The sequence below is a fragment of the Colletotrichum jinshuiense genome, chromosome 8 (genome assembly GCF_051148585.1).
Source record: "Colletotrichum jinshuiense chromosome 8, complete sequence".
In the NCBI taxonomy this organism is placed as follows: Eukaryota; Fungi; Ascomycota; class Sordariomycetes; order Glomerellales; family Glomerellaceae; genus Colletotrichum; species Colletotrichum jinshuiense.
The window spans coordinates 2,628,901-2,647,178 of record NC_139315.1 but is presented as its reverse complement, the minus strand read 5'-3'; the positions used below and the strand labels follow the sequence as shown (position 1 = coordinate 2,647,178).

General features: G+C 54.1%; 2 protein-coding genes across 2 annotated transcripts; both read left to right on the top strand.

Annotated features, from left to right (window-relative positions):
• Positions 1–14,486: 14,486 nt before the first annotated feature.
• Positions 14,487–15,425, top strand: EsH8_VIII_000712 (mitochondrial 54S ribosomal protein uL29m; the record flags this gene model as incomplete). Its single annotated transcript, XM_083269754.1, has 2 exons — positions 14,487–15,008; positions 15,066–15,425. The coding sequence occupies 2 exons, from the start codon at positions 14,487–14,489 to the stop codon at positions 15,423–15,425; spliced, it is 882 nt and encodes a 293-aa protein (XP_083129522.1).
• A 790-nt stretch (positions 15,426–16,215) lies between these two features.
• On the top strand, positions 16,216–18,123 carry EsH8_VIII_000711 (GDP dissociation inhibitor; the record flags this gene model as incomplete). Its single annotated transcript, XM_083269753.1, has 7 exons — positions 16,216–16,261; positions 16,391–16,415; positions 16,483–16,542; positions 16,678–17,045; positions 17,113–17,652; positions 17,709–17,863; positions 17,929–18,123. The coding sequence occupies 7 exons, from the start codon at positions 16,216–16,218 to the stop codon at positions 18,121–18,123; spliced, it is 1,389 nt and encodes a 462-aa protein (XP_083129521.1).
• Between the last annotated feature and the right edge of the window lie 155 nt (positions 18,124–18,278).

Genomic DNA, 18,278 nt, shown 5'->3' with positions numbered 1-18,278 from the left:
CGAGGGAGGGGAAGGAGGACCCGTTTTCCTTTTTTTCTCTTTTCCTTTCCTGTCCACTATGGGGGGCAAGCGATAAATATCAGAGGATTTGCCGGATTCTTGTGTGCCCCGTCTTGAGCATGGACTCTTTCCGGTGGAATTTAGTCGAGTCAGAGCCGAGAGTGAAAGAAGGGCACGTAACCACGGAAATGTACTTGATGGGCCGAGGGGCAAGAGAGGCAAGAAGAAAATAATCTGAGAGAGAAGAGTGAGCAAGTGGTGGAAGGTAGAGGAAGCTCCCAAGGAGAAAGAAAATTCAAATAAACACGAAGAAGGAAAAATAGATTGGTAGGCAGGAGAGAGGCAGGCAGGTACATGGATCGTTGTACCTTCTTGATTACCAGGGCAGTCGAAAAATTCGAGGGAAGCGCCTGCCAATGCCTGCGTGCACGCCTACCTCGGAGATGTTGTACACAGGGCAAGCACTGTGGGCAGCGACTGTATGATCAAACACAGACAAGACCCTTGACGACGGTGATTCGAGAGACGGTGGTGTGCGCTGGGAAACAGAGGAAAGGGTGAGGTAATGCGAACTGTCGGATCGGTTCGGTCGACGTCCATGTCCAGGCGAGTGTCAGTGTCGAAATGCTACCCAGGCATGTTTGCCCACCCCCAATGGGAGCACCAGCCAGCATTCGCACAGGTTCCGCCTTCGGGCACAGTAGCCTCCAAACTGGGCGGTGACGCGAACCATCCCCGAGCTACGCCGGCACGGAATACACCAAGTGTGGTAAGGTTGGGTGCGTCCTCTTTAGGGTCGTTCGGTTTTCCATTCATCTCGCGCCGCCTTGGGCCGGAACGAGTAGGTGAGGTATTAGTTCTGCTAGAATGAGGACGAGGTGTGGGAGAAGCCGCCAAACAGGCATGACATTGTCAAAGTCTGCATTAGATCAACCGGGCTATGCAGAACCAGCGATATTATGCTCGATTCTGCTCTGATTTGCCTACCTCACCGTCTCTGCATCGCGCGGGTGCACCGAGTCACTGTCTCACCGTCCGGCGTCCGCTGTCACCGTAATAAGATGCCATTTTCCCGCGCATGCCTCGTAGGCAAGTCGTCATCAAACGCTGTTCCAATGCCCCCGGGAAACCCTCACCTCACCCAGCACACTACCCTGATTCAAGGCAATGGCAATAACAACACAAACTTTATCACTGCTCCTGCCATGGCCATGCGTTGTTGTGCTTGCTTGCTTTGCGCGAGGTAAAGAAAGTAGGGCAAAGGCCACGGCAAGGATAGGACCTTGGGGGCAAGGCCAAGCAGGCACCTTTTGTGCGTTCCCTGCTGAGTCCTGACGGAACCTCGACCATGCCAATGCCTGCCCTCCTTGCCGACCCTGCCTCGTCTGCTATGGCGGGAAGAACTCCGCAACCGCACACCTTCCTGAAAATGAAACTGCATTTGAGCTTTGCTCACTGCACCTGCACCTGCACCACTGTGTCGTGTTGTATCGAATCGTCAGAGAAGGAAGGAAGCAGGGCAGGGCACACACAGTATGCCGTACAGGATACTTTGTACACACGTCGCGTCCGTCCGCGCACCATCTGTGCCTGCCGAGAGGATGCTGTTGGTCCCCTGTCAACCCGGAAGCCACTCGAGTCCGGTCCCAGTTGGCAGTTGCTCCCCTTCTTCTTCCAATTCTTCCATGTCTTCCATGCCCCCCATCCTTCTGTCCCCGTCCTGGTCCTCCTTCCTCGTGCGCCTTTGCCCCGAAGCAGAACGCATCCACGCCTCAGGCGCCCCCCCTTTCTCCAAAATGCTCAAGGTCCCTGACCCAGGAATTCCCGAGATTGAGATCCCCTAGCATTTTAGCATCAATCCACGGTCCAGCAGGGCATCCACACAAGCTGTCTGCCGCCCATGTACAGTGGTACGTCGACGTGCTCAGGTGGTGTTCAGCGCCTGTGCAGCGCAGCGTGCACTCCCGCGATTGTGGCCCCGGTGCTGTCCCCCCCCCTTCCCGTCCGCTGGAGGTCCCAAGGTATCCGCCATCGCCGCCGACCCTCTCCATCTCCCCTCACCCCCAAACCCCCAAACCCCCAACTCCCGTTTCTTCAGGATGAGGATACGTGCGTGGGTGGATTTGATTCCACCTGCAGGCCAGCACGCGCCAACAGATGTGATGAACCCTTATTCTTGTCTCTTTCCTGCCAATTGCGCATATATCGTGCCGCTCTCCCTCTCACCAACGTGCATAGCAGCTTGTCCAACTGTCATTCATCGCTTCCTCGGGACCTTGCCGCCCTCCGTTTCTCGGCATCCTGGGTGCCGCTTGTCCTTCGTCACCATGCACTTGACACACCCACGATACACGATACACGCCGTTGGATTTGCCCCAATCCGTCTTCTCGCCGCCTCTCCTGCACCAAAAATACGCCGGAAAAAAACTCATCATTACGTCAACCCCTGCTGGCCTCTCATCAGCGCGAGCTTTTCCGCCCATTGGTAACGCTGACAACTTGGTCCATCCATGTCGGGCCGCCTGGATGTGTATACATACGTGCACACGCAAGACATGAGAGACAAGAAAACCCCCAGACACAGTACTGAGATCGAGTCGTCACACAGGCATGCTGCACGTATGGGTTGCCTGTAACGGTCCGAGTTCAAGGGCACCCTCGAATCGGGTAAGGTCCTCCACGCACCCTACCCTGCTCTGCCAAAAAAAATGATGAGACGATGGCCAACCCTGCAAGCGTCAAGACCGCCACACGCGAATCGACGTGGTATCGTTACTTTGCAGCACGGCTGCGGCACGCCCAATGTATGGGTACCTGAACAGGGCAGGGCAGGGTAGGGCACCTTGTTGCCCACTCCCTCAAGATCCGAGGTACCCGCCAGCTGCATCCTACGAGGATCGGCCCCTGCTCCCTAGGATGCATCAAGGATGCAGAAGCTCGCTAGGCGTGGGATAATGGGCGGCATTCGTACCTCTCTCTTCTGGTTCTGGTTCGGGAACTGTGCTTGGCGCCTGCTATCTGCTGCAGAACAAACACCCATCGGGGATGTGGCTGCATGGGCGGCACAGTAAAACCGCGCACAAAGCTCCCTCCATCTCAGCGTTCTGACGATGCCACTGGCGACGGTCGGCTCGTCTGGCGCCCCCGGCTATGCAGCTGCCGCCTGCACAAGAGTGAAAAAGGACCCCCCCTTGGTGGGATATCCGGTGAACGGAACGCGGACATGCTCCGAACGGCCTGCTCCACATATGGGTCGACTCAATCTTGACAGTACAATGCTGCCGGCATCACGCCGTTTGCACAAACCCACCTCCTCACTCCTCAAAGCACAAGCAATGGAAAGCGGGTACGATGGGGCCGAGTACCGACGAGCAATACTTGGAATTACCATGCCAAGCATTCTCGATGAACCTCTTCATCCAACAGGATGCAAGCTCATGCTGCAGTGAACACAAATCGTCTGAAGCGATAGAGAGGGAGAGAAAATAGAGGCCAGATGATTTCTGGCCAGCCAAGCCGGAATGCAACATCGTGAGCATGATTCATGGCGGCATTTCAGTTCCAGCGCAACCGCTGGCCACCTCAAATCCTCACATTTCCCTCATTTTGACGTATGTTGGAAACGTATTTTGCATCTTCTGTTGAGGTACCGGCAATCTTCGGAGTCTTAGGCCGAAGCGTTCCAATCATACTCTGTGCGCCGGATGGTAGCGCTGACGGATTCGTCCCAGCCAGGTCTTGGACTCTGGAGTGATATCCAATCGTCAAGGGTAGAGGCAGCCCTTGCCCCTTCGGTGGTTATTTTTTTTTTGTTCTCACTAATGACAACAGATCTGTATTGACTCGGCATGACCATCAAGTGTTTTTTCCTCGCCTCACATGACGAACGTTCCCGGCGCGCTTTTGTGTCGGGTCACGCTGACACTTCACGGAGTTATCGTTGCGCTTCGCCCAATACTACTGTTTCGAGCCATCATGCCATTTATATTTGTGATTATACGATGGTCTGGCAACCCGGCGACCGTGGCTAGCTACACCACCGGAAACAAGGCCACCCCTCATTGCTCGACCCGTGCCCAAGTCCAGAAATTCTCCAGAACGTCTGGGATTCGGATGATTCGACGGCTCCGAGCCAAGGGGGCTGGGCAAACCTTGCTACCACACCGTGAGCATTTGGTTTTCCGGTTGTGTTCCAGGGATGGCGGGAGAGATAGCGCGCGATAGGGAAATGTTGGAACGGCCGTTCAGAAAGCTCTTCATGATCAGAAGACACTCACGTCAAGGTCTACCGTCCAATGCTCTTGGCACACCTATGATTAGGGGGCCAAGATAGACACCACGGTTCCATGTCGTCCTTGGCATGACAGTACGGACAGATCAGGGTCAATATCGCGCACATCTAACATTTTTGCAGTACGAACCCTCCGTCAATCTGGATGGCCGGGAGATGCCGCCGGTCTACCTACGTACTGTGTGAGTGTTGTGGACAAGGCAGTCTCGTCATGACGGGAGTCGAGGGATGTTGCGCAGGATCCACGAGTCAAGCGAAACGGCCCCAAAACACCTTTTCTGCACAAGGACATCGGACTTTGGCCGAGTCACCGCTTCGCTGTCACTAACAGTCGCGTATGTCCGACCGTCTATTATGGTGCCAGCCTGTCAAACGCTGACTACTATGCAATTGTTCGCACCAGCGAGGCCGAGGTTGTGAGGATGAATGGAGTTCGCACAGACGTCGTCACGGAGAAGATGTTCTCTGAAACATGTCTGCCATTTTCAGTTGAATGAAATAGTGGTCAAGGCATGGACGTTTCTTTTGGACGTCGCCCCAAAATGAGCCACAGAGCCTCGCGACCCATCTCTACCCGCGCCCGCCGTCCAATGGGCAGCTGTCGCCCTTTTTTTCCTTTGCAACGGGACGGGGCCATCTGAGATGACGGATAATGGGGCACAGAGATCGATCTCACTGGACCCATCTCAGCCATGACCACGAACTCCTTCCATCGTGGACTACCATATATCAAAAGACGACTCCCCGGATTGTTGCGGCGAGATATGAAAATGACCTCAATGTGCCTATTCCAGCGCCTTTCGTGGTTGAATATGTTCGGCATTCCGCGGCCTGACTCGACAACGGTCGCCTAGGGCGGAAATGCTTTTACCCCTGAGAGTCGCCTTCGTTTTCCTTTTCTTCCAACCGCTGGCTTTGTGCGTACGTACTGTGCGTTTCTATTGCGGCACGCATGCTCCCCCAGCCACTTTGACTGTGATACACTACAGGGATGAGGGGGATCCAAACAATTACAGGACTAGCCCTCAACCTGCATCTCACCTCCGACTTCCCAGATCCCTCGTCCAAGCTACCAGGGTGCTTTTATCAAGACGATACCAATGGGACCTTCATAGTCGACAACGAACGACCAGGCATGCAGGATTATCAATCTTGAGTGCCGTGACAGAGCATGGTTCAAGGGGCTTCAAGACAACCTTCACCTGAGATGGGCTGCGCGCTGAGCTGGTAACCGTTTTGGGTGGTGAGGTTGTACCGCAAAAAGTAGCGACATGCTCGCTGGCATGCAGACCATACCCGGCTCTTCGGCATAGCTCACTCCCACAGGCTACCTGACAGCAACCCCCTGGTCCGGTGGCGTCGCTGGCCGCATTTCTCTGAACGCAAGTGACGCTGTGGGACGCATTGGACAGCTCGAGAGTCGTGGGACGATGACGCTCGAGCGTGGTGAAGAGGGTCCACGGCCCCATTCAACCCTTCTTGCCGGTATTTCGATTCCCCATTATTCTTTTCTAGAAGCATAAGATCCGGGAGCTTTGGCCAAATCGTGGGATCTCGGTGTCGAAAAACACGACTTCGATGCCTCAACATCAGACGGTGGCGATGATATTTTTTTGATCCTGCTATGATTAAAACTTTATTATGAGCCAGCTCAAAGTGACGAATACTCACGCCACGTTTGCATCATGAGCTGTGGGAGGGTGCAGAATTTTTGTCCGAAATTCCCCCGACAGAGAGCCATGCTCGACATGGAATACTTCAGTACGTGGTGCTTTGGCCTGGTTCCGGCATCAAGGTTCGAGGCAGGCGAGAGCACAGTATTCACACAATGTACTGGGGGGGTGGTTGATGGGCGGAGAGATATCCGACAGTCACAAACGCCGCCAAGCGGCTTCCGTCCGACGCCAGCGTACTCGCGCCGCGTCTGGTGTTATGGCTTGGCTTACAACGCGTGGGCTGTATAAACCTTGTCAGAAGCCCTGTGCAAATCTCGCGTCCGCGATCGACAGTTACGTACCTCTTGAAGGCTCGGACAATTCCCTATTCTCTTCTGCTGGCACCTGACGGCCAAAGCTTAACGCCCTCCTACAACCGGCCGAGAGAGATGACAAATGGGACCAGTTACGGCCTAGCTCGATCAAAATGGGAACTCATGTCCGCTAATCTTGCGTGACGAAGCCACGGTGCGACGAGTCCCATGCTGGAGTCAGAGCCTCCAACAAAGCTGCAACATGTGCTCCGACTATGCGAGAAGGACGACAGCACAAAAGAGGGCAAAGCCAAGATGGGTTCAGCTCTGAGGACAAACATCCTGGTTACGATAACTTGGACCATGTTGCAAGTACATTGGGATGGGCAAATTGCATGCCATCAGCTGATAAGTGTTGTGTGAGCAGCGAACTAGAACGAAACCAATAGCACCTCCTTCTGGCAGATCCCTGAATAAGGAGTCGGAGTGCTTAGTGAGGAAATCCGATCCTGTGTGGTGGCTGGCGATCTCGGCAGGGATTCGCGTCAGTACCTCGGTCGGTCTGATGGAGGTCGTGTCCCTCCGGTCGATTCATCATCGTTTATTCATCCAGCATTGTCCCATCGTCGTATCAGGACAAGAAAATTATGTTGGCCAAGGCTCGCCAGCAATGGAAAGTCTAGGCGCCATTCATCCTGATCCCGCGAATTACCTTCACGTTTGATGCACGCTCATTGATTGATGCTTATCGACTGCGGCCAAAAATGGGGGGAAAATTAAACCACCGAGCTTACTCTCAAATTATCCGCCTCTTGATATTGCTTTGGCTTGTGGATGATGGGATACAACGGTCGTCCAGCCTTCTTTGCGGGGCATGTGGTTCTGACAACCTAGTCCCTTTGGTATTCCCGAAGGAGGCTGTCTTGGAGATTCAACAGCGGCGGGAACTGAAGCTTCTTCATGGACCCTCTGCTGCAACAAGCGCGCTCTCGGTGGAGCTTTTCGACTGGTGTCCCGCGTGGCTTCAACAGTATTAAGGCTGTTTTGCGGTTCCCTTCAAGACCCCACCGTTGACCACGAACTTGCGTCCAGATGGCAAACCAAAGCTGAGAACCTTGCAGCGCAACATTGATGCGACCATGCTTCGGGGCGGTAATATCTTATGAATTCGGCACAAAAACCCTCGTCGGATTGAACAAGTCGGGCTTCGCCGTCAACTGCCTATTGACCGCCACTTGGGGAGGTTGGCAGTTCTTGGGACATGCGCACGTCTTGCAAAATGACGAACATGGGTGTTGCTGCACGAGTCATGGATGCTAGCTACGTCAGCAGGCCTTTTCTAACTCCCAAGAACTTTTTGTTAGCAGCCCGTTACGTTTCCTCCTGTCAGCCGAATGAGGAGGGTTGGACGAGCCCGCGGATTGGCTTCGGTCACCGTCACGAAACTACCACACACTATCTAGCTCTGACTCGTTCGTATCCCATGGGCAGTTCGGAAGCGGTAAAGGCCCATGTATGTTGTGACTTCCGCTGTGCGGAAGTACGTACACACGAGGTGCCGGCCGGAAGTCCAGCTAGTCAGGCTTTGACACGAAGAGGAGAAAATCCTGCTCCAAATACCCCTCACGAAGCCCTTCGCAGGTTGGCGGCATGGCGGCACCCTGGGATCTTGGATCAAGTCAGGGTCTTACCTGCAAGTTGCACCGTGGCTACACTAGCAGGAATGGGCTGGCAGACTGCTGAGTCGATAAATCGAATTATCCCCGAGATTACAAGGATAGTCAAGCCAGTATTTTGCAGCGGCATGGAGGCGCTACTGTTGGCTTGGAGGTTGGAGGGAGTTGTTTCCGCCCAGCACACCCTAACGCAACGGCGACAGTGGCAGACATGTCAAAAAGCTCGTCGACCTTCCGAGAAAGACGCCGCCGCGGCCGCCGCTCTCTTTCCAGCAGCACACACAGCCTTTCAATGGCCTTGATGACACGATGAACCATGGACGGAGGACGCATGAAATCTCCACTTGGGGCAGCAGACCCACGATCATCCACGTGGGAGCGGTATGCGAACCCATGCCCAACCGCTGCTCGGAAGTCGAGGTGATTCCTTCTGGAAAATTCGCTGCCTACAGTTGTACAGAGAGTTAGTTGCACACGCTACCACACGTCGCTGTGCGGCCATAACCCTCGGCGTTTAGCCCGGCTGGAAGCTGAGGTAGGGCTGCCTCGCGCCACGAAAACCCCCAAAGCGTTTCGGCTCGTGTTGGGCCAGCACGCCTGCACCGGAACACCTAGGCAAAAAGAAGGGCTTCTGCCGGCCTATGGTGGGGGGGGGGGAGGGGGGGTGGCTGGGGGCTGAGGGCTGGTCGGCGGCTCCTATTTTTTAAGCAGCTGGCGCGAGAAGCGTCGGTAATGCAGCTCGTCTGATCTGTTGTTCGGGCCATCGTCTCCAGCTCTCCCGCCTTGCTTGTTTCATTTGTGGCTGGATTGGCTGAGAGATGAGAGTAAATTTGCAAGCCCTACTCCGTGCCGTGCTGTACTGTGCGGTGTCGGGATTGCGAATCATCCGACCGGCCAGGTGAGCCATGTGTCTTCATTTCGGCAGGCAAGGGAACCGTCATGACACCGTTAATGAACGTTCCTGCAATATCAGTTGAGTGGCAGGCAGGCCTTCTCGTCTTCGGTTTGAAGGCCGCCTCACGTCCGGGATGTGCAACTCGGAAGGGTTACGATTCATTTGAGGCCGTGTATGACGACAAGTAAAGGGCCGACTGATTCAACATGCTTCTACATGCCATCTCGGCCGGACGCCGATCATGGAGCCTCTGCCAAGTTCATCTCGCCAGGCCAATCTGCAGTAACCTGGCAAGCCTCTGCCGGTTCCACGGCCGTGTATCACAATCTTTTGACGACGCGGTCCTGTTCCGAGTGGGTCCCACCGATGCGGAGGGGAGGGTTGCGGACATTTCGGTTACACGAGATTGAGGATAGCAGTTATCCGTATATTGAGAGGCAATTGCGTCATTGTAATCGCTCGCGACTCAGGCAACGTGAGAGTGGCCCGCTTCCAGTTAAGTTATGTTGACGTCAGATGGACTTTTGTTGCTCTGGGTTGTGTTTGATCTACTTGTACAACTGACTTGGGGGGAGCATTTCGAAAGACTTCAGCAACCGCGTCTTGGCCCCGCTATTGTCTCTGATAGTAGTATTTCCGCTGGCGGCAACTGCCAATGCGCGACTTGGGCCTATCCTTGGCTATCTGGAGGCATTCTGCAAACATTTGATGAGTAGCAGTATCAATGGGCTAGGAGATGAGCTCCGGCCGCAATGCCCGCTTACGAGATTGCCACTCTGACTTGACGGTATCCGTCCGTGGCCACCGTCCACAGTGTCTCTAAGCTCTGCTCACGCAACGCCCCTACGGTGCATAGTCCCGCCCATGACAACTGTCTGGGCTATTCGGATTCGAACCATGCATGGGCAGTGTTGATGAATGGCATGGCTGTTTTGAGTGCTCCCCGACGTATGCGCGATGACCTGGCAACTCGTCGCTGCTAGCGGTCCAGGAATGCAAAGACAAGACTATGGATTGTTCTAACCGAAACAGAACCCCTATTTTGTCGCATCCAGCAGAAGAAGGGACGCGCGCCGTTCTGGGGGAGGCATGTTTGGCGGGCTCCTCCAGACAGCTTCTAAATCGGGATACAATATGAGCGCGTACGCTACTGTATGCCCAATCATCTATACCGCCTGCAACTGTCATTTGCTGTTATTGTTGCTGCTGCTCTTGCTCTTCCTGCGGCTGCATGAACATTGTTAGCGCTCTTCGCCACGACCGTTTGCCCCCTAGAGTTCGACGTGGGGATATGGAGATGGTCCAAAGCTTCGGTTGGTGTTTCCTGTGTTCTAGAGGCGAGGCTATGTAGAAGTCGAGACCCGCAGAAGCCGCGTACTGGGTAACAGACACGGCAGGGTTATCAGCAGCAGGACAGAACAGAATGCAGACAACTAGGGGAGTCCGCATCGGGGTTTTTTGCACCCATTCTCGCGCTCTCTCGCAGTAGCCGACTCCCGACCTCGCCTAATCCCATCTCGTCGAGTTTGTTGTTACTTTCAGCGGAAAGTTGTTGCCCCTTTCGGGGGGATCCAGTGGGATCGAGGTTGCCACTTGACAAGGTTATGCGGGAGACTGGGCTCGCTCGAGTCCAGGAATGTGAGATATTATGGTTCCTTTTCCCCCTTTTTTTGCGTATGTGCGTGTTTCCCTCGCCCCCTCCTCTCTCGGTTGTCTAGGCTGGTTTCTGCATAGCCTGCCGCGTTTTGTGGGTTTTGTTGTCTCGCCATCTCACGAGACAGGGAACGAACCGTCGTCGCCGAAGTAGCGAAGTGAGTGTTCTGAACGACATGGTTTTGGGGAGGGGAATTGCCAAATGAGGTTGGGGGGGTGTGTGTGAGTGGTTATTCTTGTTTTTATTTTATTTTCGGCGGGTTCTTTGGTCCGCGATTGATACTGGTTGAGAATTAGTGCTCTGAATGGAATTTTGTCCCAAAGGAATTCAATAAAGCGATGTTGATAGAAGCAGATAGAATCAAATGTGTCAATGTGGTCGTCGGGGGTGCGATGCAACGCCCATCAGACCAAGGCTGCATTTTCATGGTGTCTGGAGAGAGCCTCTGGGTTGCATTGGATATCACACTCTTTGGGGGGTTGCTAAGAATCTCCCATCTTGGTTTTGTTATCAACCAGGTCGTGGTTGAGGCGGGACGGCCTTTGATACTCGACAACTCTGCGCCAGGAACCGAGCAGGCGGGCATGCTGGAGCGGGCTATACCGGACAGAGCCCATGTCTTTGTGGGGGTCCATATTTAACAAACTGGCGCTGTTCGTCTTCACGATCGAAACGGCTTTCCATTCCCTGAGCGACGACGCGCGACCGCGGTTCGTTGTTGTCCCACCGTGCTGAGGACCCAGTTTACTGGTGAAAACTCTGCAAACGCGCCTCGGGAGGACACGGTTTCCAATGAAGAAATTTCAAAAGTCGGCGACGAGTACACGATGAATGAAGCGTGAAGGAACGGGAAGGCAGGCGGGGGTGGGAGGGATGAAGAACAAGTTATTGCCCGAAATCCAGACGAGACAAAATAGGAGGGAAAAAGGAATTGACCAGCCTGGGGGTCGAACCCAGAATCTCCTGATAACTGACGGATATCAACCGCTCGTGGGAGAGCAGGTTAACTCGATCGTAGTCAGACGCCTTGCCATTGGGCCAACCGGCCGGTTGTAGATGAGATCCCATTGTGGGATGCGGATCTTTGCGGAGAGATCCGCGATCTTGTCCTGCGGGTTGTGGGTTTCCCGGGTGGGCTTTGGGTGGTGGTGATGGGTGGAGGAGATGGTTGGGTCCTTTGGGGAAGAGGATGGAGACAATATAGGTAGCAGCTAAGGGTGTTACCGATGCAGCGGCGACAACTTCGGCTTGGTTTGTTCGGTGTGAGATGTCTGTTTTGTGGCCTTGAGTAACTAGATCGCGTTGAAGGCTTTCATTTTGAGTGGTGTGTTTGGAAGTCGGCGGTCGGTAGTTGGGACATGGTGGGACGGACTTCTGCCATCCAACTAAGCTATGGCCATTCATTTCAACTCTAATACTTTGAATCAACCTTTCTGGATCTAGATCAGGCTGACGGTGACGTGCCCTCACGCAAGAGACGCTGGCCAAGGCCCTGCTCGGACGTGGACGAAAACTCTGTTGGCGGAGTGTTTCGGGAGCATCTGGACTCCATCAGGAGCACAACAGCCACGCAGGAGAACAAGTGAATGACCAGGTCTGACTGTGATTCTAAGCCAGGCTTGGTCATTTTTCGTAGAACCAGAAAACGGGTGGCCCGAACCTGCGAAATGGCACACAAAGAGTATCTATATATGTATATAGAGCATGACCAGCGCCACACGACTTTGTCTCTTTCCCCGCGTTTTCTGGCAAATATCTCCTCGGGAGCAGAATACGACAGCTCGTCTAAAGCCTTGGAGAGTTCAATTGGGCTCAGCAATTGGCAGTAAACGATTTGGCATAGTTGTTGGCGAGGCTGCACCGACGGACGACGAGGACGATTATGGCAGGAGAGCCGCGCCGCTCTTGACCAAATGGACTATAGAGGTCTACGAATTCGCCAGGTCGACGAAGCAATTTGCTTAGGCCAGTCCATGCTATCCTGGGGCACCTCGGAGGTGTCAAAAATCTCTTCTCGGACTGACCGAGCAAGTCTCTTGAAGCCTGGATATAGCATTACCGTCTTGAAGAGTACGGCCCTCGTAACGGTGATCATTCCAGGGCGTCTGTAGAAATATCAAATCAACGGCAAGACTATTGCCACTATGATCATCATCATGATTAGAGGAAAGTTGGCCGAATGGTTCATATTCAATGTCCACTGCTATTTCGACCTTATGCCAAGCCTTGCCAATGGCTTCGACGCCTACACGATGGGGCTGTGACTAGCAGAGTATGCGGGATGGTTTCCCAGACAAGTGATTTCTGTTTTACGATCGTCACGCTGGACCATCACGGCATTGGCGTCTTGGTGGCAATGCTGCTGTCCCTTCGCCCGAGATTATCGCCGTGATATGAATGCTGAGATCATAGAGACATTCACATGAGCCATCGGTAATCACGAGAAGGCTGTTTGCGATTGCGAGCCAGCTCTCAGAGACGCCCAGTCTAAGTCAGAGTGGTGCAGGTTCTAATGTCAGCAGTATATATGAAGGGTTGAGATAAAGTGCAGGCAGGTTATTCCTGCACAATGTCGCGCCAACTACACTGAATGAGCCATACACTCGTGGCCTGATGAAGTGTGACTACTACTTGCTCTGTTGATTTTTACTAGAGTCACCAAGAACAACTATAATTCGTCCCGAGGAGGTGGGATGGTCGACTTCAGAGACTTTTGTTCTCCAAGGTCTGCGCCGGCATGTGCAAATGGCGCCCCTGCGGCTTCATGATTCTCTTATCCTACCTTTCTTTTCGTCATCTCAGAACAAATCCAGCAGAAATATCGATATTACACAGTTGATAGAGATAACTGCCTAGCATGGCCGACTTGCGCCGGTGTATACATCAGCCTCTCCTTCTCTCCATCGGATTGCATATACGGAAGAAACCAAGCAACCAAAGAACATAGCCTTCAGTGCATACATCGACCACCTGCTTAACAAAGCATTGCTGCAAGAATTCTGATCATAAACCCCCCCCCGAATCGCGTGAGAGTTGAACAAGCAATTCCAATTTTGTTGACCGGCCTGGAGAAGGGTATGTGATCTATGGTTGAACCGTCGATCCCAGTATCGGGGTTGTCTCATTGACCCCTGGCCTCGCTGCAATCAAGGGCACAGGAACTCAGACATTAACTGCTAATATAGATGCATCTACGTGGGAGTTTACCTCAGCTTCACGGTGGAACATCTATTGAGATTTTGTTCTGCTTGGTCTGGATTCTGAGGCCGAAGCAACCGGTCACGACACAACACCAATCCACCAGGCCAAATAGCCCCTAATCCCGATCAATACAGATATTAAGCATTAAATAAGAATATATTCCATGGGCATTACAAAGAAAAGACAGCGTCTCATTGATGTGGCATTGACACTGGCCACGAGCAACGTTGTTCGCGAGGCACGCCCAAAGACTGCGAAGAGACCGGACGATGCCTGAGCTATGAGACAACTCAATTTAGCAGAATATGAGCTGAGCTATAACATTGAAGAATATAATTACCGGGAGAAATAAAGATACAAGGGAGATGAAAGGTGTGAACTCGGTTGGTCGTCGAGGGCAGCGCCACTCAACGGTGCCTTGACCGTTGGCCGAGGCAATTGCTGCTTCAGTCAACCGATCCAGAGAAGCACATTATCTACCTAAAAGTCAAAACCCAGAACATTTGCGAGATGAGAACCAAATTGGCGGTCAAGCAAATGCAGTCATCGAGTCTATCGTTCATCTGTCGAGGGACGTCTGGGAACCAGCCACAAGCTATGTCGCCCAGCCACACTCTAACAGCCACAACATCCCCCGTCATCAGCGACCCACCCGGTAAGTTGTTCGGCCGCTGCCGTCATAAATCCGTTTCTGATTGGCCAGACGCCTGGCCAAATTTCTGACCTGGCGAAATAGTTCGAGCTACCAGAAAGGGATTCATGATCCTTTCCAGCAGCCTCGTTGAACCCAATTGCCAGTCATGGCGAACCCCAATGCGATGCGGCCATCGATAGGTCGCGTACTGCGGCTCCAAGAGACTCGGCAATGGCTGCCCACGAAATCAACGCCGGTCGCACAACCACGAACCGCTGCATCATGCTTCTCGACCTCTGCCGCCCACTCGGTGCGCAAGACCCGCGACAACAACCGCCTGCGAGGAGTCAGTACCATGAAGCGAAGTGGCCCGCGTGAGCCGCTCTCTGTATCTTGGGAGACTCTGCCTAAGCCTAAGAACTACACGCCCGAGGTCGCGGTGGACCCGAACCATGGGCTCTGGGACTTTTTCTATGGAAAGAACAAGCTCATGAACACGCCCAAGGAGGACCAGTCTCACGGCCGGGCGTGGACGGTGGAGGATCTGCGAAAGAAGAACTGGGAAGACCTCCACTCGTTGTGGTACGTCTGCCTGAAGGAGAGGAACCGCATTGCGACGACAAGCCGCGAGCGGGAAAGACGCAAGCTTGGATTCGGAGAGTACGAGGCCAGCGAGAGGGACGAAACGGTTCGTGCTAGCTTGCTGCATAATATTGAGAGACAGATGCTGACTAGACTGGTGTAGGTTGTCAAGACGATGAAGGCGATCAAGCATGTTTTGACCGAGCGCTTTTACGTCTGGGAGGATGCGCGCAAGCTGGCGGAGAACGACCCCGAGATTGACCTCTCCGGCGAGGGAGCGGCGTACACGCCCATGCTGGGATATGAGGATGACGTGACGACCAACAAGTACTTGGTCGAGGAGGCCGAGACGGCAGCTGTCGAGACACCAGCTGAGCAAGAGGCCGAGCAGAAGGAGGCCGCACTGGCCACACCAAAGGCAGAGGCAGAGCTCGAGGTCAAGCCAGCAGCAGAGGCTGAGCCGGCCAAGCCGGCCCAGAGCAAGCCTGCCGAAGAAGTGTCGCTGCCGACACCGAAGTTCTGAGCAGTCGAGTAGTTGTAAATCTCTCTCCGTCCGGCACGCGGGCCGGGGCTGGGAGGGCTATGTAACATTGTATCCAGACATGTATAGAATCTTGTACGATACGAATATTTTGTGCCAGGCACATCATTGAGAAGCCGGCCGCAAAAGAGGTCATTTCCCTACACAACACGAGACTGCCTGTTGATGCACGCAAATTGGCTCGACGCACGCAATGCGCCACATGACGATGTCCATGGCGAACTCGGTCCAAAGGCCTTGCAGACGTGGCAGGCAAGCGTTGCATAAGAAAGGGTAGCTGAATAGATGAGACTTGTATTCGCATAATGTTACAGAACCAGGTCGGGGAAGCACGGGAGTTGGGTCCTGGTGGCAGGGACAAGCCCAATCACACCGCCGAGTAATTACGATGGGGAACACAGAGAGAAACCGACAAAGGTCGAGGTACCTGACCTTGCCTCAGGCGGCCTCGGTCGGTCCATGTCTTAGTCTGCTAGCGGTGAGCAGGTGCAGCACCAGAGCGGGTGGAGAGCGGACCTTGCATGGGAACGCACTGGAGCCAGACAGGCCCGGCGAGCACAGGCACTGGTCCCAGTGACACACTTGACGCTGAACCCCTCCAAAACCTACTGTTCTAGGTGGCTCTTCCCCCCACTCGATCCTCCTTTGCTGCATTTTTGGTCCCATGTCTCCTACAACACCGCAACTAACTTCTCCAGACGTGAACATAACATACTTTTCTTCCCTCCTTTGCCAACACCGACTAATTTGACCACCACCCTCTCGCGCAACAATGGATGAGATTGCAAAGGAATACGATGTCATCGTGCTGGGCACTGGTATGTGACGTTACGCCATCCTTTCGTCCTCCTTATTGCCCCGCATCGTCGCTCGCTGGCGTGTGGGGTCCCCGTCTGCTCGGAGGAGCTTCCTGGCTAACTGACCGTCTCACCGTACTCTGCATCTAGGCCTGACTGAGTGTATTCTCTCTGGGTAGGCGAGCTCCCGCCATCATCGCAGTTTCGTTCTAGCCTTTCTGACAATTCTCCTCCGCACGCAGTGTTCTCAGTGTCAAGGGCAAGAAGGTCCTCCACATTGACCGCAACGACCACTACGGCGGGTAAGTTCGCCCCCAATGACCGCCATTTGCCTCCTTCCACGATGAGCCCAAGCTAACGCCCGGAAAGCGAGGCAGCTTCTGTTAACCTCGAGACGGTAAACACCCACGACTTCCTAGCATATCCTTCGATCTGAGTTCTGACTCGATACACTCGCAGCTCTTCAAGAAGTATGGCAACTACGCACAGGGCGAGGAGCCTTGGACCAAGTACGGCCGCCTGAATGACTGGAACATCGACCTCGTCCCCAAGTTCCTCATGTCTGCTGGCGAGCTGACCAATATTCTCGTCTCGACCGACGTCACACGATACCTCGAGTTCAAGCAGGTTACTGGCAGCTACGTCCAGCAGGGCCAGGGCTCCAAGGCCACTGTTGCCAAGGTACCCTCCGATGCCGGCGAGGCTCTGCGGTCGCCCTTGATGGGCATCTTCGAGAAGCGCCGCATGAAGAGCTTCATCGAGTGGATCGGTACCTTTGAACGCAAGGACCCGGCCACGCACAAGGGTAAGTTCCAGCTCTAGGAAGCACCGGGGATCAGTGACTTGTGTGGGCTTTGGCTAACATTTGCAAGGTCTCGACATCAACAATGTCACCATGAAGGAGGTCTACGACAAGTTCGGTCTTGAGACCGGCACTCGCGACTTCATCGGCCATGCCATGGCCCTCTTCACCACCGACGAGTACATCAACAAGCCCGGTGCCGCTCCGGAGGCCATCGAGCGCATTCGCCTCTACGGTACCTCTGTGGCCCGCTACGGCAAGTCTCCTTACATCTACCCTCTCTACGGCCTCGGCGAGCTTCCCCAGGGCTTCGCCCGCCTCTCGGCCATCTACGGCGGCACCTACATGCTCAACACAAACGTCGACGAGGTGCAATACGAGGGCGGCAAGGCTGTTGGTATTAAGGCCACCATGACCGGCGTCGAGGAGATGAAGTTCGAGACCAAGGCCAAGATGATTCTTGGTGACCCCAGCTACTTCTCTGGAAAGGTCAAGGTCGTCGGACAGGTCCTGCGTGCCATTTGCATCCTGAAGCACCCTCTGGCTGGCACCAACGACAGCGACTCCTCCCAACTCATCATCCCCCAGTCCCAGATTGGCCGCAAGAACGGTACGTGTTGGAAACTCGAGCAGGAAGAACAGGAGAGAGAAACTGACTCAAGCTAGACATCTACATCGCTTGCGTCTCGTCCGCACACAACGTCTGCCCCAAGGGCTACTGGATCGCCATTGTCTCGACCATTGCCGAGTCATCTGCCAACCACCACGTCGAGCTTCAACCCGGTCTGGAGCGTCTTGGAAAGATCGAGGAGCAGTTCATGGTAAGCAAAAGTCCCACGAGGAGTTGTATCTAATACGCCAAAGCGCTTACTAACATGGTGTTCAGGGTGCTCCTATCCCCATCTACGAGCCCACAGACGATGGTACCACCGACAACGTCTTCGTCTCCAAGAGCTACGATGCTAGCAGCCACTTCGAGAGCACAACCGACGACGTCAAGGATATCTACCGCCGTGCCACCGGTGAGGAGCTCAAGGTCGAGGGCCTGAGGGAGGGCCTGCAGGTTGCGGGTGAGCAGTAAACGCGAGGTTGTTTTCTTGAAATGTTTGTTGCAAGCGGGGGAAACAAGTCTGAGAGGCATTGAGCCCTCGCACATCATTACAGACGACAATCCGGAGTAAATATATATTTTGGACGCAAACATCGCAGGGTGGTGCTTTTCAAAGTTATGCAATC